The following is a 24,648-nucleotide window of genomic DNA, read 5'->3' on the forward strand; positions in this document are numbered from 1 at the left end:
CATTTATTGTGGGGGTGCCCCAAGGTGCAGAGTTTCTGGCAGAAAATTTCGTACTGGCTGACCAAATTAACTAAACAAAATTTGTCCCTCTCTGCGCAGCATGTGATTTTCTTGACGCCTAAGGACCTGACATATAAATGTGACATCTTCATAACTACCGTCCTCATGTTAGCTAAACAGACCATTCTAAAGGAGTGGGTAGGTGAAAGGACCCCACCGTTTCAGCAGTTACTCAGGACAGTACATACTCAGATGCTAATTGAGCAGGCGGACACTAGGGGAGACCCTGAGAAAAGAGTAAAGAGATTTCTCCTTAAATGGGAGGTCTATCTGTTGCACTTACCGGACATAGTGAGAGACAGAGTTCTCCTTCCTTTTAAAAACAGTCAGTATGTCCTAAATGAAAATCTTAGAGGCAATTGGTGTCTGTCCTCTGATCAAGTCCGTTAATGATTTCTCTCACTTGTGAAATCGATGTATAGGCTGGATGGGGGGGATCCGGAGGCGCTCTGGGTGAGTATGACTTATTTGTTGACCTTTTCTTTTTCTTTCTATGCTATTTTCTTTCTCTTCTTATCTTAGTTGTTATGCTTTTCTTTGTTTGTATACAAAAAAAAAATGTTCTTGAAAAATACTGAGTCCAAGTGCATGCATGAAAATTTCATTTAAATATCATGCTTTGTAACATGGTCTTTATTTTCCTTGTCTTATTATGCATATGTTAACATCGAAACATTTTCACCAATGGGACTGTATTTGCCATGTATGTCTTGGATTCTTTTCTATAAATAAAGTTTAAAAAAAAAAAACAAATACAGTCCAGGAAGGACGAACAAAAGGATGAAACGGTCTTGTTTAGACTGAGAAACGCGTTGCAAATTAAACCTTGTTTTAAACCACCACCCGGTTATTTCTTGGTCTCTTTGTCTTGCTGAAAAGACACTTTTTCCTGAACGTGTGCGCTGATATTGTCAACTTTGTGAAACAATTCTGATCGTGAGCAGAGCGGTGGAGAATATATCTGTCTTCAGGGCTCTCTATCTGGCTGGTCTAAGAGAATTACCAGTGCCGTCTTCTAACCGTGCAGACTTTGCTGTTCTCCTGGGTGAGACCTCCAGCGTGCTGACTGCTGGTTATTAACGTCAGCCTGCCTGTTTTCACTTTATTGATTTAAGGTGCCACCCCTTTTGTGAGTAGTACATCGCACATTTCTTTCACAATTCTTTGTGTATAAACGTTTTACACTATGTTGGCGCCCCTTTTTTATGCTTTATCCTAGACACCTGACCCACCACACCGTGGATACAAGTGGAGCACGCCAAGTATCTAAGCAATAGAACTTTTATATCCTTTGTTCCAGATTTGGACATTTGTTTTGATGGACACTGACACGAACTATTACATTGTTTTATTTTCATTACACATTGTATTATTTTATTTTTGATTGATTCCATTTATCTTTAGCACTATCTATATATTTATTTGCCTTAATATCACTACACTGTATGACTTAATGCTTATAGATTGATTTTTTCACTTATTGTTAGCACTATAATGATTTAGTACAGTTTTGCTATTAGATGTATTAACAGGCTATACCAATTACTTTAAGTTGAATAGCGCATCCTCTCAGTTCTTCCCTTTAGGAATTACTTTACAATTCATCCAGACAGCATCTTCTATCTTCATCCATCCGGCGCGGAGCGGGTCCATCTTCAAGACATCCGACGGGGAGCATCCTCTTCATCCGACCACTAAAGATGAATGAAGGTACCTTTAAAGGGACACTGAACCCAAATTTTTTCTTTCGTGATTTAGATAGAGCATGACATTTTAAGCAACTTTCTAATTTACTCCTATTATCAAATTTTCTTTATTCTCTTGGTATCTTTATTTGAAATGCAAGAATGTAAGTTTAGATGCCGGCCCATTTTTGGTGAACAACCTGGGTTGTCCTTGCTGATTGGTGGATAAATGCATCCACCAATAAAAAAGTGCTGTCCAGAGTCCTGAACTAAGAAAAAAGCTTATATGCCTTCTTTTTCAATTAAAGATAGCAAAAGAACGAAGAGAAAATGACAATAGGAGTAAATTAGAAAGTTCCTTAAGATTGAATGTTCTATCTGAATCACAAAAGAAACAATTTGGGTTCAGTGTCCCTTTAAGTGACGTCATCCAAGATGGCGTCCCTTAGATTCCGATTGGCTGATAGAATTCTATCAGCCAATTGGAATTAAGGTAGAAAAAATCCTATTGGCTGATGCAATCAGCAAATAGGATTGAAGTTCAATCCTATTTGCTGATCCAAGCAGCCAATAGGATTGAGCTTGCATTCTATTGGCTGTTCCAATCAGCCAATAGAATGCAAGCTCAATCCTATTGGCTATTAGTTATATTGTAGCTAGCTTAGGGTTTATTTTATAGGTAAGTATTTAGTTTTAAATAGGAATAATGTAGTTAATGATAGTAATTTTCTTTAGATTTATTTAAATTATATTTAAGTTAGGGGGTGTTAGGGTTAGATTTAGGGGTTAATAACTTTAATATAGTGGCGGCAACGTTGGGGGCGGCAGATTAGGGGTTAATAAGTGTAGGTAGGTTGCGGCGACATTGGGGGTTGCTGATTAGGGGTTAATAAATAGTATGTAGGAGTCGGTGATGTTGGGGGCAGCAGATTAGGGGTTAATACATATACTGTAGGTGGCGGCGGTGTCCGGAGCGGCAGATTAGGGGTTAATAAGTACAATGTAGGTGTCGGCGATGTCGGGGGCGGTAGATTAGGGGTTAATAAGTGTAAGATTAGGGGTGTTTAGACTCAGAATGCCTATAAATACACCCCTCACCACACCCACAATTCAGTTTAACGGGTAGCCAAGAAGTGGGGTGATAAAGAAAGGAGTAAAAAGCATCAACAAAGGAATTTGGAATAATTGTGCTTTATACAAAAAATCATAACCACCATAAAAAGGGTGGGCCTCAAGGACTCTTGGCAATATGAAAGAAATGAATTTATCAGGTAAGTTCTTACATAAATTATGTTTTCTTTCATGTAATTGGCAAGAGTCCATGAGCTAGTGACGTATGGGATATCAAATACCCAAGATGTGGAACTCCACGCAAGAGGGAGGGATAAAAAATAAACAACAGCTAAATGCTGAAAAAATAATCCACAACCCAAATATAAGTTATTCTCATGAAGAAAAGAAAAACTTAAAACAGCAGCAGAAGAATCAAACTGAAACAGCTGCCTGAAGAACTTTTCTACCAAAAACTGCTTCAGAAGAAGCAAATACATCAAAACGGTAGAATTTAGTAGTAAATGTATGCAAAGAGGACCAAGTCGCTGCTTTGCAAATCTGATCAACTGAAGCTTCATCCTTAAAAGCCCACGAAGTGGAAACTGTTCTAGTAGAATGAGCTGTAATTCTCTGAGGCGGGGCTTGACCCGACTCCAAATAAGCTTGATGAATCAAAAGCTTTAACCAAGAAGCCAAGGAAATAGCAGAGGCCTTCTGACCTTTCCTAGGACCAGAAAATATAACAAATAGACTAGAAGTCTTCCTAAAATCTTTAGTAGCTTCCACATAATATTTCAAAGCTCTTACCACATCCAAAGAATGTAAGGATCTTTCCAAAGGATTCTTAGGATTAGGACACAAGGAAGGGACAACAATTTCTCTACTAATGTTGTTAGAATTCACAACCTTAGGTAAAAATTCAAATGAAGTCTGCAAAACCGCCTTATCCTGATGAAAAATCAGAAAAGGAGATTCACAAGAAAGAGCAGATAGCTCAGAAACTCTTCTAGAAGAGATAGCCAAAAGGAACAACACTTTCCAAGAAAGTAGTTTAATAACCAAAGAATGCATAGGCTCAAAAGGAGGAGCCTGTAGCACCTTCAAAACCAAATTAAGACTCCAAGGAGGAGAAATTGATTTAATGACAGGTTTAATATGAACTAAAAGCCTGTACAAAACAGTGAATATCAGGAAGATTAGCAATCTTTCTGTGAAATAAAACAGAAAGAGCAGAGATTTGTCCCTTCAAGGAACTTGCAGATAAACCCCTATCCAAACCATCCTGGAGAAACTGTAAAATTCTAGGAATTCTAAAAGAATGCCAAGAGAATTTATGAGAAGAACACCATGAAATGTAAGTCTTCCAAACTCAATAATAAATCTTCCTAGAGACAGATTTACAAGCTTGTAACATAGTATTAATTACTGAGTCAGAGAAACCTCTATGACTTAATACTAAGCGTTCAATTTCCAGACCTTCAAATTTAATGATTTGAGATCCTGATGGAAAAACGGACCATGAGACAGTAGGTCCGGTCTTAACGGAAGTGGCCAAGGTTGGCAACTGGACATCCAAACAAGATCCGCATACCAAAACCTGTGGGGCCACGATGGAGCCACCAGCAACACAAATGATTGTTCCATGATGATCTTGGAGATCACTCTCGGAAGAAGAACTAGAGGTTGGAAGATATAAGCAGGTTAATAACACCAAGGAAGTGTCAGCGCATCCACTGCTTCCGCCTGAGAATCCCTGGACCTGGACAGGTATCTGGGAAGTTTCTTGTTTAGATGAGAAGCCATCAGATCTATTTCTGGAAGACCCCACATCTGAACAATCTGAGAAAACACATCCGGATGGAGAGACCACTCCCCTGGATGTAAAGTCTGACGGCTGAGAAAATCCGCCTCCCAATTGTCTACACCTGGGATATGAACCGCAGAAATTAGACAAGAGCTGGATTCCGCCCAAACAAGTATCCGAGATACTTCTTTCATAGCTAGGGGACTGTGAGTCCCACCCTGATGATTGACATATGCCACCGTTGTGATATTGTCTGTCTGAAAACAAATGAACGGTTCTCTCTTCAACAGAGGCCAAAACTGAAGAGCTCTGAGAACTGCACGGAGTTCTAAAATATTGATTGGTAATCTCGCCTGTTGAGATTTCCAAGCCCCTTGTGCTGATCCCCAGACAGCTCCCCAGTCCAGGTTGGCCGAACAAAAGAGGCCCCTTGAACTAAACGCTGGTGATTTAACCACCACGTCAGAGAGTGTCGAACATTGGGATTTAAGGATATTAATTGTGATATCTTTGTATAATCCCGGCACCATTGATTCAGCATGCAAAGCTGGAGAGGTCTCGTGAAAACGAGCAAAAGGAATCGCGTCCGATGCTACAGTCATGAGGCCTAAAACTTCCATGCACATAGCCACTGAAGGGAATGACTGAGACTGAAGGTGCCAACATGCTGCAACCAATTTCAAACATCTCTTGTCTGTTAGAGACAGAGTCATGGACACTGAATCTATCTGGAAACCTAAAAAGGTGACCCTTGTCTGAGGAATCAAAAAACTTTTTGGTAAATTGATCCTCCAACCATGTTTTTGAAGAAACAACACAAGTTGATTCATGTGAGATTCTGCAGAGCGTAAAGACTGAGCTAGTACCAAGATATCGTCCAAATAAGGAAACACCACAATACCCTGTTCTCTGATTACAGAGAGTAGGGCAGCCATAACCTTTGAAAAGATTCTTGGAGCTGTTGCTAGGCCAAATGGAAGAGCAACAAATTGGTAATGCTTGTCTAGAAAAGAGAATCTCAGGAACTGAAAATGTTCTGGATGAATTGGAATATGAAGGTAAGAATTCTGCAAGTCTATTGTAGACATATAATGTCCTTGCTGAACAAAAGGCAGAATAATCCTTATAGTCACCATCTTGAAAGTTGGTACTCTTGCATAATGATTCAAAATTTTCAGATCCAGAACTGGTCTGAATGAATTTTTTTTCTTTGGGTCAATGAATAGATTTGAATAAAACCCCAGGCCTTGTTCCTGAAAAGGAACCGGCATGATTACCCCTGAAACCTCCAGATCTGAAACACACTTCAGGAAAGCCTGAGCTTTTACTGGATTCACCGGGATGCGCGAGAGAAAAACATAATTTATGCTTACCTGATAAATTACTTTCTCCAACGGTGTGTCCGGTCCACGGCGTCATCCTTACTTGTGGGAATATTCTCTTCCCCAACAGGAAATGGCAAAGAGCACAGCAAAAGCTGCCCATATAGCCCCTCCTCGGGCTCCGCCCCCCAGTCATTCGACCGACGGTTAGGAGAAAAAAAGGAGAAAAAAAGGAGAAAAAAAGGAGAAACTATAGGGTGCCGTGGTGACTGTAGTGTATAGAGAAAGAAATTTTTCAAACCTGATTAAAAAACCAGGGCGGGCCGTGGACCGGACACACCGTTGGAGAAAGTAATTTATCAGGTAAGCATAAATTCTGTTTTCTCCAACATTGGTGTGTCCGGTCCACGGCGTCATCCTTACTTGTGGGAACCAATACCAAAGCTTTAGGACACGGATGAAGGGAGGGAGCAAATCAGGTTACCTAAACAGAAGGCACCACGGCTTGCAAAACCTTTCTCCCAAAAACAGCCTCCGAAGAAGCAAAAGTATCAAATTTGTAAAATTTGGCAAAAGTGTGCAAAGAAGACCAAGTCACTGCCTTACATATCTGATCAACAGAAGCCTCGTTCTTGAAGGCCCACGTGGAAGCCACAGCCCTAGTGGAGTGAGCTGTGACTCGTTCAGGAGGCTGCCGTCCGGCAGTCTCATAAGCCAATCGGATAATGCTTTTCAGCCAGAAAGAAAGAGAAGTAGCAGTAGCTTTTTGTCCTCTCCTCTTACCAGAGTAAACGACAAACAAAGATGAGGTTTGTCTAAAATCCTTTGTTGCTTCTAAATAGAACTTTAAAGCACGAACTACATCTAAATTGTGTAACAAACGTTCCTTCTTAGAAACTAGTTTCGGGCACAGAGAAGGAACAGCTATCTCCTGGTTAATATTCCTGTTGGAAACAACTTTTGGAAGAAAACCAGGCTTGGTACGTAAAACGACCTTATCTGAATGGAACACCAGATAGGGTGGATCACACTGCAAAGCAGATAATTCAGAAACTCTTCTAGCAGAAGAAATAGCAACCAAAAACAGAACTTTCCAAGATAGTAACTTGATATCTATGGAATGTAAAGGTTCAAACGGAACCCCTTGAAGAACAGAAAGAACTAAATTTAGACTCCAAGGAGGAGTCATGGGTCTGTAAACAGGCTTGATTCTGACCAAAGCCTGTACAAAAGCTTGTACATCTGGCACAGCTGCCAGTCGTTTGTGTAACAAAACAGATAAAGCAGAAATCTGTCCTTTTAGAGAACTCACTGAAAACCCTTTATCCAAACCCTCTTGGAGAAAGGAGAGAATCTTAGGAATTTTAATCTTACTCCAGGAGAATCCCTTGGATTCACACCAACAGATATATTTTTTCCATATTTTATGGTAAATCTTTCTAGTCACAGGTTTTCTGGCTTGTACCAGAGTATCTATCACTGAATTTGAAAACCCACGCTTAGATAAAATCAAGCGTTCAATTTCCAAGCAGTCAGCTGCAGAGAAACTAGATTTGGATGTTCGAATGGACCTTGTACTAGAAGATCCTGTCTCAAAGGTAGCTTCCATGGTGGAGCCGATGACATATTCACCAGGTCTGCATACCAAGTCCTGCGTGGCCACGCAGGAGCTATCAGAATCACAGAGGCCTTCTCCTGTTTGATCCTGGCTACGAGCCTGGGAAGGAGAGGAAACGGTGGAAACACATAAGCTAGGTTGAACGACCAAGGCGCCATTAATGCATCCACTAGAGTCGCCTTGGGATCCCTGGATCTGGACCCGTAGCAAGGAACCTTGAAGTTCTGACGGGAAGCCATCAGATCCATGTCTGGAATGCCCCATAATTGGGTTAACTGGGCAAAAACCTACGGGTGGAGTTCCCACTCCCCCGGATGGAAAGTCTGACGACTCAGAAAATCCGCCTCCCAGTTGTCTACTCCTGGGATGTGAATTGCAGATAGATGGCAGGAGTGATCCTCCACCCATTTGATGATCTTGGATACCTCTCTCATCGCCAAGGAACTCTTTGTTCCTCCCTGATGGTTGATGTAAGCTACAGTTGTCATGTTGTCTGACTGAAATCTTATGGTTGAGGCCAAGCCCGGAGAGCATTGAATATCGCTCTCAGTTCCAGGATGTTTATCAGGAGAAGAGACTCTTCCTGAGACCATAGACCCTGAGCTTTCAGGGAATCCCAGACCGCGCCCCAGCCTAATAGACTGGTGTCGGTCGTGACAATGACCCACTCTGGTCTGCGGAAACTCATTCTCTGAGACAGGTGATCCTGAGTCAACCACCAACGGAGTGAGTCTCTGGTTACCTGGTCTACTTGAATCTGTGGGGACAAGTCTGCATAGTCCCCATTCCACTGATTGAGCATGCACAGTTGTAATGGTCTTAGATGAATTCGAGCAAAAGGAACTATGTCCATTGCTGCAACCATCAATCCTACTACTTCCATGCACTGAGCTATGGAAGGCTGCAGAATAGAGTGAAGAACTTGGCAAGCATTTAGAAGCTTTGACTTTCTGACTTCTGTCAGGAAGATCTTCATTTCTGAAGAATCTATTATTGTTCCCAAAAAGGGAACTCTTGTTGACGGGGACAGGGAACTCTTTTCTACGTTCACCTTCCACCCGTGAGATCTGAGAAAGGCTAGAACAATGTCTGTATGAGCCTTTGCCTTGGAAAGAGATGACGCTTGAATTAGAATGTCGTCTAGATAAGGTGCCACTGCAATGCCCCTCGGTCTTAGAACCGTCAGAAGGGACCCTAGCACCTTTGTGAAAATTCTGGGAGCAGTGGCTAAACCAAACGGAAGAGCCACAAACTGGTAATGTTTGTCCAGAAAGGTGAACCTTAGGAACTGATGATGATCTTTGTGGATAGGAATATGTAGGTACGCATCCTTTAAATCCACGGTAGTCATATATTGACCCTCCTGGATTGTAGGTAAAATTGTTCGAATGGTTTCCATCTTGAACGATGGAACTCTGAGAAATTTGTTTAGAATTTTTAAATCCAGAATTGGTATGAAAGTTCCCTCTTTTTTGGGAACTACAAACAGGTTTGAGTAAAACCCCTGACCTTGTTCCACTGTTGGAACTGGGTGTATCACTCCCATCTTTAACAGGTCTTCTACACAATGTAAGAATGCCTGTCTCTTTATTTGGTCGGAAGATAAGCGAGACATGTGGAACCTTCCCCTTGGAGGAAGTTCCTTGAATTCTAGAAGATAACCCTGAGAGACTATTTCTAGTGCCCAGGGATCCGGAACATCTCTTGCCCAGGCCTGAGCAAAGAGAGAGAGTCTGCCCCCTACTAGATCCGGTCCCGAATCGGGGGCTACCCCTTCATGCTGTCTTGGTAGCAGCAGCAGGCTTCTTGGCCTGTTTACCCTTGTTCCAGCCTTGCATTGGTTTCCAAGCTGGCTTAGCCTGGGAAGCGTTACCCTCTTGTCTAGAGGCTGCAGAGTTAGAAGCCGGTCCGTTCCTGAAATTACGAAAGGAACGAAAATTAGACTTATTCTTAGCCTTGAAAGGCCTATCCTGTGGAAGGGCATGGCCCTTCCCCCCAGTGATGTCTGAAATAATTTCTTTCAATTCTGGCCCAAAAAGGGTCTTACCTTTGAAAGGGATATTAAGTAATTTTGTCTTGGAAGATACATCCGCCGACCAAGACTTTAGCCAGAGCGCTCTGCGTGCCACAATTGCAAGCCCTGAATTTTTCGCCGCTAATCTCGCTAATTGCAAAGCGGCATCTAAAATAAAGGAATTAGCTAACTTAAGTGCGTGAATTCTGTCCATGACTTCCTCATATGGAGTCTCCTTATTGAGCGACTTTTCTAGTTCATCGAACCAGAAACACGCCGCCGTAGTGACAGGAATAATGCACGAAATAGGTTGGAGGAGGTATCCTTGCTGAACAAAAATCTTTTTAAGCAAACCCTCCAATTTTTTATCCATAGGATCTTTGAAAGCACAATTGTCCTCAATGGGAATAGTCGTGCGTTTGGCTAGCGTAGAAACTGCCCCCTCAACCTTAGGGACTGTTTGCCATGTGTCCTTCCTTGGGTCGACCATGGGGAACAATTTCTTAAATATAGGAGGTGGGACAAAAGGTATGCCTGGTTTCTCCCATTCCTTAGTCACTATGTCCGCCACCCTTTTAGGTATCGGAAAGGCATCAGGGTGCACCGGAACCTCTAGGAATTTGTCCATCTTGCACAATTTTTCTGGAATGACCAAAGAGTCACAATCATCCAGCGTAGTTAGTACCTCCTTAAGTAATGCGCGGAGATGCTCTAACTTAAATTTAAACGTCACAACATCAGGTTCTGCCTGTTGAGAAACTCTTCCTGAATCAGAAAGTTCTCCTTCCGACAAACCCTCCCTCACTGCCACTTCTGACTGGTGTGAGGGTATGACAGATAAATTATCGTCAGCGCCTTCTTGCTCCACTGTATTTAAAACTGAGCAATCACGCTTTCTTTGAAATGCTGGCATTTTGGATAAGATATTAGCTATAGAATTATCCATTACAGCCGTTAATTGTTGCATAGTAACAAGCATTGGCGCGCTAGATGTACTAGGAATCGCCTGCGCCGGCATAACTGGTATTGACACAGAAGGAGAGGATGAAGAACTATCCCCACTACCTTCATTTGAGGAATCATCTTGGGCAACCTTATTAAATGTGACAGTACTGTCCTTACTTTGTCTGGACGCCATGGCACAATTATCACATACATTTGAAGGAGGGACCACCTTGGCCTCCATACATACAGAACATGATCTATCTGAAGGTACAGACATGTTAGACAGGCTTATACAGGCTATTAATGCAATAAAACCGTTTTTAAACAAAACCGTTACTGTCTCTTTAAATTTTAAACAGAGCACACTTTATTTCTGCACATGTGAAAAACTATGAAAGAAATATCCGATCTTTACCAAATTTGCACCCTAGTGTCTTAATGCCTTAAAAGTATTGCACCCCAATTTACAAGATTGTAACCCCTTAAATGAGGAAACCAGAGCTGTTTAATCAATTAACAACTTTAAAATCACTACAGTCCCAGCCACAGCGTTTGCTGCGACTTCACCTGTCCTTGGGAGTTATACGATACCACAATAAGCCTTCCAGGAACGTTTTTGATGGCCACCAGACCCTCTCACATGAAGCTGCATGTACTGCATGCAAAAGAAACTGCGCAATTATGGCGCGAAAATGAGGCTCTGCCTACTAGAGTGAAAGGCCCTTCCTGACTGGGAAGGTGTCTAAACTATTGCCTGGCGCCTAAAAACGTTCCCCAAATCACAGGTTTTTGAAAAACACTTAAAACCTCCTATAAATAATGAATAAAGCAATCGATTTAGCCCACAAGAGTGTCAACCAGTATATAGCCCATTAATAAGCCTTCATTCTGTTATGAGTCTAAGAAAATGGCTTACCGATCCCAAAGAGGGAAAATGACAGTCTTCTAGCATTACACAGTCTTGTTAGAAATTGGACTAGTCATACCTTAAGCAGAAAAGTCTGCAAACTGTTCCCCCCAACTGAAGTTCTCTGGGCTCAACAGTTCTGCGTGGGAACAGCAATTGATTTTAGTTACTGCTGCTAAAATCATACTCCTCTTTTAAACAGAACTCTTCATCCTTTTCTGTTTTAGAGTAAATAGTACAAACCGGCACTATTTTAAAATGACAAACTCTTGATAGAAGAATGAAAAACTACAACTAAACACCACATACTCTTCACCATCTCCGTGGAGATGCTACTTGTTCAGTGCGGCAAAGAGAATGACTGGGGGGCGGAGCCCGAGGAGGGGCTATATGGGCAGCTTTTGCTGTGCTCTTTGCCATTTCCTGTTGGGGAAGAGAATATTCCCACAAGTAAGGATGACGCCGTGGACCGGACACACCAATGTTGGATTAAAATCTTCTCACAGGAGGTCTTACTCTGAATCCTATTCGGTACCCCCGAGAGACAATGCTCTGAATCCATTGATTTTGGACAGAATTTATCCAAACATCCTTGAAAAACCTTAATCTGCTCCCTACCAGCTGTGCTGGAATGAGGGTCGCACCTTCATGCGGATTTAGGGGCTGACTTTGGTTTCTTAAAAGGCTTGGATTTATTCCAATATGAGGAAGGCTTCCAATTGGAAACAGATTCCTTGGGGGAAGGATTAGGTTTTTGTTCCTTATTTTGACGAAAGGAACGAAAACGATTAGAAGCCTTAGATTTACCCTTAGGTTTTTTATCCTGAGGCAAAAAAACACCTTTCCCCCCAGTAACAGTTGAAATAATAGAATCCAACTGAGAACAAAATAAATTATTACCTTGGAAAGAAAGAGATAGTAATCTAAACTTAGATAACATATCAGCATTCCAAGATTTAAGCCACAAATCTCTTCTAGCTAAAATAGCTAAAGACATGGAACTAACATCAATTTTGACAATATCAAAAATGGCATCACAAATAAAATGATTAGCATGTTGCAGTAAGCGAACAATGCTAGATATGTCAGAATCCAATTCTTGTTGTGCTAAATTCTCCAACCAAAAAGTTGAAGCAGCTGCAACATCAGCCAAAGTAATTGCAGGCCTAAGAAGATGACCTGAATATAAATAGGCTTTCCTTAGATAAGATTCAAGCTTCATATCCAAAGGATCTTTAAAGGAAGTACTATCTTCCATAGGAATAGTGGTTCGTTTAGCAAGAGTAGAAATAGCCCCATCAATTTTAGGGATCTTTTCCCAAAACTCTATTGCAATTGCTGGTAAAGGATACAATTTTTTAAACCTTGCAGAAGGATTAAAAGGAGTACCTGGCTTATTCCATTCCTTAGAAATCTAGTCAGAAATAGCATCAGGAATAGGAAAAACCTCTGGAGTAACCACAGTAGGTTTAAAAACAGCATTTAAACGTTTACTGGTTTTAATATCAAGAGGACTAGCTTCCTCAATATCCAAAGTAATTAACACTTCTTAGCACAAACTTACTTTACCACCTCCATAGGAGGCAAAGTTTGTAAAACTGAATTGTGGGTGTGGTGAGGGGTGTATTTATAGGCATTTTGAGGTTTGGGAAACTTTCCCCTCCTGGTAGGATTGTATATCCCATACGTCACTAGCTCATGGACTCTTGCCAATTACATGAACAAAAGGGATATTTTTTTTCCAAGTTTTAGAGATCCTGTCCAGAAACAAATACTTTCACCACTATTAGGTGGTAAAAGAGTTCATATTAGGTGGGGTCCTGGATTAAATTTAAATTGTTGTTTTTTGTGATGATCTTAGGTTTGTAAGATATGGTGTTCCTAAGATTTATGTAAGTCTGATCTATACTATACTGTTAAGGATAGGTATTTCATTGTCTATGAAGTGGAAAAACATAATTTATGCTTACCTGATAAATTTATTTCTCTTGTAGTGTATCCAGTCCATGGATCATCCATTACTTATGGGATATTAACTCCTCCCCAACAGGAAGTGCAAGAGGATTCACCCAGCAGAGCTGCTATATAGCTCCTCCCCTAACTGCCATTACCAGTCATTCGACCGAAAACATGCAGAGAAAGGAAAACCATAGGGTGCAGTGGTGACTGTAGTTTAATGGAAAAATTACCTGCCTTAAAGTGACAGGGCGGGCCGTGGACTGGATACACTACAAGAGAAATAAATTTATCAGGTAAGCATAAATTATGTTTTCTCTTGTTAAGTGTATCCAGTCCACGGATCATCCATTACTTATGGGATACCAATACCAAAGCTAAAGTACACGGATGACGGGAGGGACAGGCAGGCTCTTTATACGGAAGGAACCACTGCCTGAAGAACCTTTCTCCCAAAAACAGCCTCCGAAGAAGCAAAAGTGTCAAATTTGTAAAATTTGGAAAAAGTATGAAGAGAAGACCAAGTTGCAGCCTTGCAAATCTGTTCAACAGAAGCCTCATTCTTAAAGGCCCAAGTGGAAGCCACAGCTCTAGTAGAATGTGCTGTAATTCTTTCAGGAGGCTGCTGTCCAGCAGTCTCATAGGCTAACCGTATTATGCTACGAAGCCAAAAGGAGAGAGAGGTAGCCGAAGCTTTTTGACCTCTCCTCTGACCAGAATAAACGACAAACAGGGAAGACGTTTGTCGAAAATCCTTAGTTGCCTGTAGATAAAATTTCAGGGCACGGACTACATCTAGATTGTGTAGCAGACGTTCCTTTTTCGAAGAAGGATTAGGACACAAAGATGGAACCACAATCTCTTGATTGATATTCCTGTTCGTGACCACCTTAGGTAGGAACCCAGGTTTAGTACGCAGAACTACCTTGTCTGAATGAAAAATCAGATAAGGAGAATCACAATGTAAGGCAGATAACTCAGAGACTCTTCGAGCCGAGGAAATCGCCATTAAAAACAGAACTTTCCAAGATAACAACTTGATATCAATGGAATGAAGGGGTTCAAACGGAACCCCCTGTAAAACATTAAGAACTAAGTTCAAACTCCATGGTGGAGCAACAGTTTTAAACACAGGCTTGATCCTAGCTAAAGCCTGACAAAAAGCTTGAACGTCCGGAACTTCTGACAGACGTTTGTGTAAAAGAATGGACAGAGCTGAAATCTGTCCCTTTAAGGAACTAGCGGATAAACCCTTTTCTAAACCTTCTTGTAGAAAAGACAATATCCTCGGAATCCTAACCTTACTCCATGAGTAACTCTTGGATTCGCACCAATATAAGTATTTGCGCCATATCTTATGGTAAATCTTTCTGGTAACAGGCTTCCTAGCCTGTATTAAGGTATCAATAACTTTTTTATTAAGGTATCAATAACTTTTGATGTTTGAAGGGACCCTGGATCAGAAGGTCCTGTTTCAGAGGTAGCGACCAAGGTGGACAGGATGACATGTCCACTAGATCTGCATACCAAGTCCTGCGTGGCCATGCAGGCGCTATTAGAATCACTGATGCTCTCTCCTGTTTGATTCTGGCAATCAATCGAGGAAGCATCGGGAAGGGTGGAAACACATAAGCCATCCCGAAGGTCCAAGGTGCTGTCAAAGCATCTATCAGAACCGCTCCCGGATCCCTGGATCTGGACCCGTAACGAGGAAGCTTGGCGTTCTGTCGAGACGCCATGAGATCTATCTCTGGTTTGCCCCAACGTCGAAGTATTTGGGCAAAGACCTCCGGATGAAGTTCCCACTCCCCCGGATGAAAAGTCTGACGACTTAAGAAATCCGCCTCCCAGTTCTCCACTCCCGGGATGTGGATTGCTGACAGGTGGCAAGAGTGAGACTCTGCCCAGCGAATTATCTTTGATACTTCCATCATTGCTAGGGAGCTTCTTGTCCCTCCCTGATGGTTGATGTAAGCTACAGTCGTGATGTTGTCCGACTGAAACCTGATGAACCCCCGAGTTGTTAACTGGGGCCAAGCCAGAAGGGCATTGAGAACTGCTCTCAATTCCAGAATGTTTATTGGTAGGAGACTCTCCTCCTGATTCCATTGTCCCTGAGCCTTCAGAGAATTCCAGACAGCGCCCCAACCTAGTAGGCTGGCGTCTGTTGTTACAATTGTCCAGTCCGGCCTGCTGAATGGCATCCCCCTGGACAGATGTGGCCGAGAAAGCCACCATAGAAGAGAATTTCTGGTCTCTTGATCCAGATTCAGAGTAGGAGACAAGTCTGAGTAATCCCCATTCCACTGACTTAGCATGCACAATTGCAGCGGTCTGAGATGTAGGCGTGCAAAGGGTACTATGTCCATTGCTGCTACCATTAAGCCGATCACCTCCATGCATTGAGCTACTGACGGGTGTTGAATGGAATGAAGGACACGGCATGCATTTTGAAGCTTTGTTAACCTGTCTTCTGTCAGGTAAATCTTCATTTCTACAGAATCTATAAGAGTCCCCAAGAAGGGAACTCTTGTGAGTGGAAAGAGAGAACTCTTCTTTTCGTTCACCTTCCATCCATGCGACCTTAGAAATGCCAGTACTAACTCTGTATGAGACTTGGCAGTTTGAAAGCTTGAAGCTTGTATCAGAATGTCGTCTAGGTACGGAGCTACCGCAATTCCTCGCGGTCTTAGTACCGCCAGAAGAGCACCCAGAACCTTTGTGAAGATTCTCGGAGCCGTAGCCAATCCGAATGGAAGAGCTACAAACTGGTAATGCCTGTCTAGAAAGGCAAACCTTAGATACCGGTAATGATCTTTGTGAATCGGTATGTGAAGGTAAGCATCCTTTAAATCCACTGTGGTCATGTACTGACCCTTTTGGATCATGGGTAAAATTGTCCGAATAGTCTCCATTTTGAACGATGGAACTCTTAGGAATTTGTTTAGGATCTTTAAATCCAGGATTGGCCTGAAAGTTCCCTCTTTTTTGGGAACCACAAACAGATTTGAGTAAAACCCTTGTCCCTGTTCCGCCGTGGAACTGGATGGATTACTCCCATTAATAAAAGCTCTTGTACGCAGCGTAGAAACGCCTCTTTCTTTATTTGGTTTGTTGACAACCTTGACAGATGAAATCTCTCTCTTGGGGGAGAGTATTTGAAGTCCAGAAGGTATCCCTGAGATATTATCTCTAGCGCCCAGGGATCCTGGACATCTCTTGCCCAAGCCTGGGCGAAGAGAGAAAGTCTGCCCCTCACTAGATCCGTTCCCGGATCGGGGGCCCTCAATTCATGCTGTTTTAGGGGCACCAGCAGGTTTCCTGGCCTGCTTGCCCTTGTTCCAGGACTGGTTAGGTCTCCAGCCTTGTCTGTAGCGAGCAACAGATCCTTCTTGTTTTGGAGCAGAGGAAGTTGATGCTGCTCCTGCTTTGAAATTCCGAAAGGAACGAAAATTAGATTGTCTAGCCTTAGGTTTGGCTCTGTCTTGAGGCAGGGCATGGCCTTTACCTCCTGTAATGTCAGCGATAATTTCTTTCAATCCGGGCCCGAATAAGGTCTGCCCTTTGAAAGGTATATTAAGAAATTTAGACTTAGAAGTAACGTCAGCTGACCAGGATTTTAGCCACAGTGCTCTGCGCGCCTGAATGGCGAATCCGGAATTCTTAGCCGTAAGCTTAGTTAAATGTACTACGGCATCTGAAATAAATGAGTTAGCTAACTTAAGAGCTTTAAGCCTGTGTGTAATCTCATCTAATGGAGCTGATTCAAGTGTCCCTTCCAGAGACTCAAACCAAAATGCTGCTGCAGCCGTGACAGGCGCAATGCATGCAAGGGGTTGCAATATAAAACCTTGTTGAACAAACATTTTCTTAAGGTAACCCTCTAACTTTTTATCCATTGGATCTGAAAAGGCACAGCTATCCTCCACCGGGATAGTGGTACGCTTAGCTAAAGTAGAAACTGCTCCCTCCACCTTAGGGATCGTTTGCCATAAGTCCCGTGTGGTGGTGTCTATTGGAAACATCTTTCTAAATATCGGAGGGGGTGAGAACGGCACACCGGGTCTATCCCACTCCTTAGTAACAATTTCAGTAAGTCTCTTAGGTATAGGAAAAACGTCAGTACTCGACGGTACCGCAAAATATTTATCCAACCTACACATTTTTTCTGGTATTGCAACTGTGTTACAATCATTCAGAGCCGCTAACACCTCCCCTAGTAATACACGGAGGTTTTCCAGCTTAAATTTAAAATTTGAAATATCTGAATCCAATCTGTTTGGATCAGAACCGTCAGCCGCAGAATGAAGCTCTCCGTCCTCATGTTCTGCAAGTTGTGACGCAGTATCTGACATGGCCCTAACATTATCAGCGCACTCTGTTCTCACCCCAGAGTGATCACGCTTACCTCTTAGTTCTGGTAATTTAGCCAAAACTTCAGTCATAACAGTAGCCATATCCTGTAATGTGATTTGTAACGGCCGCCCAGATGTACTCGGCGCCACAATATCACGCACCCCCCGAGCGGGAGATGCAGGTACTGACACGTGAGGCGAGTTAGTCGGCATAACTCTCCCCTCGTTGTTTGGTGAAATGTGTCCAATTTGTACAGATTGACTTTTATTTAAAGTAGCATCAATACAGTTAGTACATAAATTTCTATTGGGCTCCACTTTGGCATTAGCACATATAGCACAGATGTCTTCCTCTGAATCAGACATGTTTAACACACTAGCAAATAAACTAGCAACTTGGAAATACTTTTCAAGTAATTTACTATAATATGAAAACGTACTGTGCCTATAAGAAGCACAGAAAGAGTTATGACAGTTGAAAGTTAATAAACTGAAAGGTTATAGCATCAAATCTTTGTAAAAAACACAATTTTAGCAAAGGCTTGTTCCCATTAGCGAAGGATAACTAACCCTGATAGCAGAAAAAAAAGTTACAGAAATAAACGTTTTTTATCACAGTCAACTACAATCTCACAGCTCTGCTGTGAATGATTACCTCCCTCAAAACAAGTTTTGAAGACCCCTGAGTTCTGTAGAGATGAACCGGATCATGCAGGAAATACAATGAGCTTCTGACTGAATTTTTTGACCTCCCCCTCACACACAACAGTGAGAGAGATCAGTAAACTGTCATAAATTAAATAAAACAACTGCCAAGTGGAAAAAAATAATGCCCAAAACATTTTATTCACCCAGTACCTCAGAAAATGAAACGATTTTACATGCCAGCAAAAAACGTTTAAATTAAGTGTTATTAAAGAGCCTGTTGCCAGTCCCTGCAAATTAGGCTAAAGTCTTATGCACACAGTATAATTCCAGTGAAGTGCCATTCCCCAGAATACTGAAGTGTAAAATATACATACATGACAGCCTGATACCAGTTGCTGCTACTGCATTTAAGGCTGAGTTTACATTATATCGGTATGGCAGAATTTTCTCATCAATTCCATTGTCAGAAAATAATAAGCTGCTACATACCTCTTTGCAGATTAATCTGCCCGCTGTCCCCTGATCTGAAGTTTACCTCTCCTCAGATGGCCGAGAAACAGCAATATGATCTTAACTATGCCGGCTAAAATCATAGTAAAAACTCAGGTAGATTCTTCTTCAAATTCTACCAGAGAAGGAATAACACACTCCGGTGCTATTATAAAATAACAAACTTTTGATTGAAGGTATAAAACTAAATATAATCACCATAGTCCTCTCACACATCCTATCTAGTCGTTGGGTGCAAGAGAATGACTGGTAATGGCAGTTAGGGGAGGAGCTATATAGCAGCTCTGCTGGGTGAATCCTCTTGCACTTCCTGTTGGGGAGGAGTTAATATCCCATAAGTAATGGATGATCCGTGGACTGGATACACTTAACAAGAGAAATTTTGTTTTGTATTGTGTATGTGCAACAATAAAAGATCGTAAATAAATTTAATTTTTTTTTTTATAAAATAGAACAGCAAGATGCTCACCTGCTCTGCTGGCATCTGTTGAACTTAAGGTAGGACAGGAAAGCCAGGAGGATGAAGAAGATGAGTATGGACTCAAGGAGGATGAGGCGAGATTGAGTAAGCAAAGAATTCTCTGAAACAAAGGGTAAATTTATTAAGCATCTCACCTGAGGCCACAGTTGGGCATACCGGTGCCATAATAAGTCTGCAGGGCACGCATCTCACCTGAGGCCACAGTTGGGCATACTGGTGCCATAATAAGTCTGCAGTGGCAAGCATCTCACCTGAGGCCATAGTTGGGCATACTGGTGCCATAATAAGTCTGCAGGGCACGCATCTCACCTGAGGCCACAGTTGGGCATACTGGTGCCATAATAAGTCTGCAGTGGCAAGCATCTCACCTGAGGCCACAGTTGGGCATACTGGTGCCATAATAAGTCTGCAGGGCATGCATCTCACCTGAAGCCACAGTTAGAGATAATGGTGCCATAAGTCAGCTGGAGCAAGCGTCACACTTGAGGCCACAGTTTGACATAATGGTGCCATAATGGGCCTACAGGAGTATGCATCTCACCTGAGGCCAGAGTTGGACATAATGGTGCCATAATGGGTCTGCAGGAGTATGCATCTCACCTGATGCCACAGATGGACATAATGGTGCCATAATGGATCTGCAGGAGTATGCATCTCATCTGAGGCCACAGTTGGACATACTGGTGCCACAATGGGTCTGCAGGGGAATCCATCTCACCTGAGGCTACAGTTGGGTATACTAGTGCCATAATGGGTCTGCATCTCACCTTAGGCCACAGTTGGGCATACTGGTGCCACAATGGATCTGCAGGGGCATGCATCTCACCTAAGTATACAGTTGGGCATACGTGTGCGATAATGGGTCTGCAGGGGCATGTATCTCAGCGGAGGTCACAGTTGGGAATACTTGTGTCATAATGGGTCTGTAGTGGCATGCATCTCATGTGAGGCCACAGTTGGACATACTGGTGCCATAATGGGTCTGCAGGAGCATGCATCTCATCTGAGGCCACAGTTGAGCATACTGGTGCCACAATGGGTCTGCAGGGATATGCATCTCACCTGAGACCACAGTTGGGCATACTTGTGTCATAATGGGTCTGTAGTGGCATGTATCTCACGTGAGGCCACAGTTGGACATACTGGTGCCATAATGGGTCTGCAGGAGCATGCATCTCATCTGAGGCCACAGTTGGGCATACTTGTGTCATAATAGGTCTGCAGGGATATGCATCTCACCTGAGGCCACAGTTGGGCATACTTGTGTCATAATGGGTCTGTAGTGCCATGCATCTCACGTGAGGCCACAGTTGGACATACTGGTGCCATAATGGGTCTGCAGGAGCATGCATCTCACGTGAGGCCACAGTTGGGCATACCTGTGCCACAATGGGTCTGCAGGGATATGCATCTCACCTGAGGCCACAGTTGAGCATACTGGTGCCATAATGGGTCTGCCAAGGTTTGTATCTCACCTTAGGCCTCAGATGGGCATACTGGGGCCACAGTAGGTCTGCAGGGGACTGCATCTCACCTGAGGCCACAGTTGGGCATAAGAGTGACATAATGGGTCTGCAGGGGCATGCATTTCAGCTGAGGCCACAGTCAGGTATAATTGTGCAATAATGGGTCTGCAGGGGTATCTTGAGGCCACAGCTGGAAATAATGGTGCCATAATAAGGCTGCAGTGGTATGCACCTCTCAGTCGTTCCATAATGGGTCTGCAGGGGCTTGCATCTCAGCTGAGGCCAGAGATTGTGCAATATACAATAGTATTGTCGCTGGCAGTATGCACTGGAGGAAATTTGAGTTACACATGACAGTTGTAAAATTATATATATATATATATATATATATATATATATATATATATATATATATATATATCATAAATGAAATGTAAGACTTCCCAAATATAGATGTTTTTATAACTCACCAAAAAAAAGCAGGAAGGCAGCTACCAAGCCAGCACATGTAGAGAATCCCAACTCCACCAAAATCATAAACCCTAGAGGTATACACAGTGCTCCAGAAACAGCTGGGAGAAGGCGCAGGGACCACACAGGGACGTTGCTGCTGTATTCTGTGAGAGACACAAGAGTGACATCAGACCTCTGGCGGGCATTCGTTACATGTCAAAAATCTATTTAAAAATAAACAGAATGCAACTGTAAAATCATGGGATCTTGAACTCACCAGCTCCAATACGGTTCCATGTGAAGTTACCATCAAACCCAGCAAGATAGCCTGGAAAACAAAGAATACTGAATGGTCATATATAGCTGGCACGTGCATCTGTAAACAGGACACAGAAACCGTATCCAGGCTAAACGTATAAACTTTATACTCCAATAATTCTATTAGCATTATATCACAAAGCTACAGCAAGGTGAGAATAAGACAGGCATGGCAACTACTTACCTCCCATGGCTAGCAGCATGTGTCCGAGAGGGGGGCCACTGTCATCCAGGAAAAAAATACGTTTCATGTATAGTGATATAAACTGACCATAATACACCTCATCAAATCTGTCACATGGAGAGAATGTAAGGTTAGTGTGTACAGATACAAAAAGGAATGCATCACATGTGTGCACATGGGCACAGAAAGATTGTCCTAGCCTAATCATTAAAAATTATTCCTACTGTAGGTACGTACAGGAATAGTCACACACATGTATCCTACAGTAGGTACGTACAGGAATGGTCACACACATGTATCCTACAAAAGGTACGTACAGGAATGGTTACACACATGTATCCTACAGTAGGTACGTACAGGAATGGTAACACACATGTATCCTACAGTAGGTACGTACAGGAATGGTTACACACATGTATCCTACAGTAGGTACGTACAGAAATGTTCACACATGTATCCTACAGTAGGTACGTACAGGAATGGTTATACACATGTATCCTATAGTAGGTACGTACAGGAATGGTCACACACATGTATCCTACAAAAGGTACGTACAGGAATGGTTACACACATGTATCCTACAGTAGGTACGTACAGAAATGTTCACACATTTATCCTACAGTAGGTACATACAGGAATGGTTATACACATGTATACTATAGTAGGTACGTACAGGAATGGTAACACACATGTATCCTACAGTAGGTACTTACAGGAATGGTAACACACATGAATCCTACAGTAGGTACGTACAGGAAAGGTAACACACATGTATCCTACAGTAGGTACGTACAGGAATGGTCACACACATGTATCCTACAGTAGGTACGTACAGGAATGGTCACACACATGTATCCTACAGTAGGTACGTACAGGAATGGTCACACACATGTATCCTACAGTAGGTACGTACAGGAATGGTCACACACATGTATCCTACAGTAGGTACGTACAGGAATGGTCACACACATGTATCCTACAGTAGGTACGTACAGGAATGGTCACACACATGTATCCTACAGTAGGTACGTACAGGAATGGTCACACACATGTATCCTACAGTAGGTACTTACAGGAATGGTAACACACATGAATCCTACAGTAGGTACGTACAGGAATGGTAACACACATGTATCCTACAGTAGGTACGTACAGGAATGGTCACACACATGTATCCTACAGTAGGTACGTACAGGAATGGTCACACACATGTATCCTACAGTAGGTACGTACAGGAATGGTCACACACATGTATCCTACAGTAGGTACTACAGTAGGTACGTACAGGAATGGTCACACACATGTATCCTACAGTAGGTACGTACAGGAATGGTTATACACATGTATCCTACAGTAGGTACGTACAGGAATGGTAACACACATGTATCCTACAGTAGGTACGTACAGGAATGGTTATACACATGTATCCTACAGTAGGTACGTACAGGAATGGTTATACACATGTATCCTACAGTAGGTACGTACAGGAATGGTTATACACATGTATCCAACAGTAGGTACGTACAGGAATGGTCACATAGAAGTTAAAGAACATTTGGGTAACAGTGATCATAACATGGTCACATTTGAAATCTCTTTTCATATGCAGTGTTTTAAAGGCTTGACTAAGACTTTTAATTTCAAGAAATCAAAATTCAACGATTTAAGGAAATCATTAAATAATATAAATTGGGACAATGTATTTTCTAATAAAAATACAGAGGATAAATGGATAATATTAAAAAATTTGTTAAATAAATATACATATCAACACATACCATATGGTTATAAAAATAAAAATACTAAGCCGTTATGGCTAAAAAAAATGTGTTAAGAGAAATTAGGAAAAAACGTAGGGCATTTAAATTATTAAAAGAAAATAGTACAGACTAAACATACAATATTTATAAGGAATGTAACAAAGCATGCAAAAAAGCAATCAAATTAGCCAAAATTGAAAATGAAAAATTAACTGCCAAGGATTCTAAGTCTAACCCTAAAAGGTTCTTTAAGTACATAAATAGCAAAAAATTTAAGAAGGATAATATAGGTACATTAAAATGCGTGGAGGGTAGCATGATAAAACATAATTTATGTAAGAACTTACCTGATAAATTCATTTCTTTCATATTAGCAAGAGTCCATGAGCTAGTGACGTATGGGATATACATTCCTACCAGGAGGGGCAAAGTTTCCCAAACCTCAAAATGCCTATAAATACACCCCTCACCACACCCACAAATCAGTTTAACGAATAGCCAAGAAGTGGGGTGATAAGAAAAAAGTGCGTAAGCATAAAAAATAAGGAATTGGAATAATTGTGCTTTATACAAAAAAATCATAACCACCACAAAAAGGGCGGGCCTCATGGACTCTTGCTAATATGAAAGAAATGAATTTATCAGGTAAGTTCTTACATAAATTATGTTTTCTTTCATGTAATTGGCAAGAGCCCATGAGCTAGTGACGTATGGGATAATGACTACCCAAGATGTGGATCTTTCCATGCAAGAGTCACTAGAGAGGGAGGGATAAAATAAAGACAGCCAATTCCGCTGAAAATAATCCACACCCAAAATAAAGTTTAAATTTTATAATGAAAAAAACTGAAAATATAAGCAGAAGATTCAAACTGAAACAGCTGCCTGAAGTACTTTTCTACCAAAAACAGCTTCAGAAGAAGAAAACACATCAAAATGGTAGAATTTAGTAAGAGTAGAGACAGCCCCATCAACCTTAGGGATTTTGTCCCAAAATTCTAATCTGTCAGATGGCACAGGATATAATTGCTTAAAACATTTAGAAGGAGTAAATGAATTACCCAAATTATTCCATTCCCTGGAAATTACTTCAGAAATAGCACCAGGGA

At 41.9% G+C, this 24,648-nt stretch overlaps 1 protein-coding gene across 1 annotated transcript in view; it reads right to left on the reverse strand.

Annotated features, from left to right (window-relative positions):
* The window catches only part of POMT1 (protein O-mannosyltransferase 1), a gene marked incomplete in the record, with an annotated part of 442,385 nt that overhangs the window by 340,428 nt on the left and 77,309 nt on the right, over positions 1–24,648 (reverse strand). The window contains 4 exon segments of the mRNA XM_053695732.1: positions 19,347–19,458; positions 21,295–21,441; positions 21,555–21,605; positions 21,780–21,886. Of these exon segments, the coding sequence (XP_053551707.1) occupies positions 19,347–19,458; positions 21,295–21,441; positions 21,555–21,605; positions 21,780–21,886 (417 nt within the window).

This window comes from Bombina bombina, chromosome 12, assembly GCF_027579735.1.
Source record: "Bombina bombina isolate aBomBom1 chromosome 12, aBomBom1.pri, whole genome shotgun sequence".
NCBI lineage: Eukaryota > Metazoa > Chordata > Amphibia > Anura > Bombinatoridae > Bombina > Bombina bombina.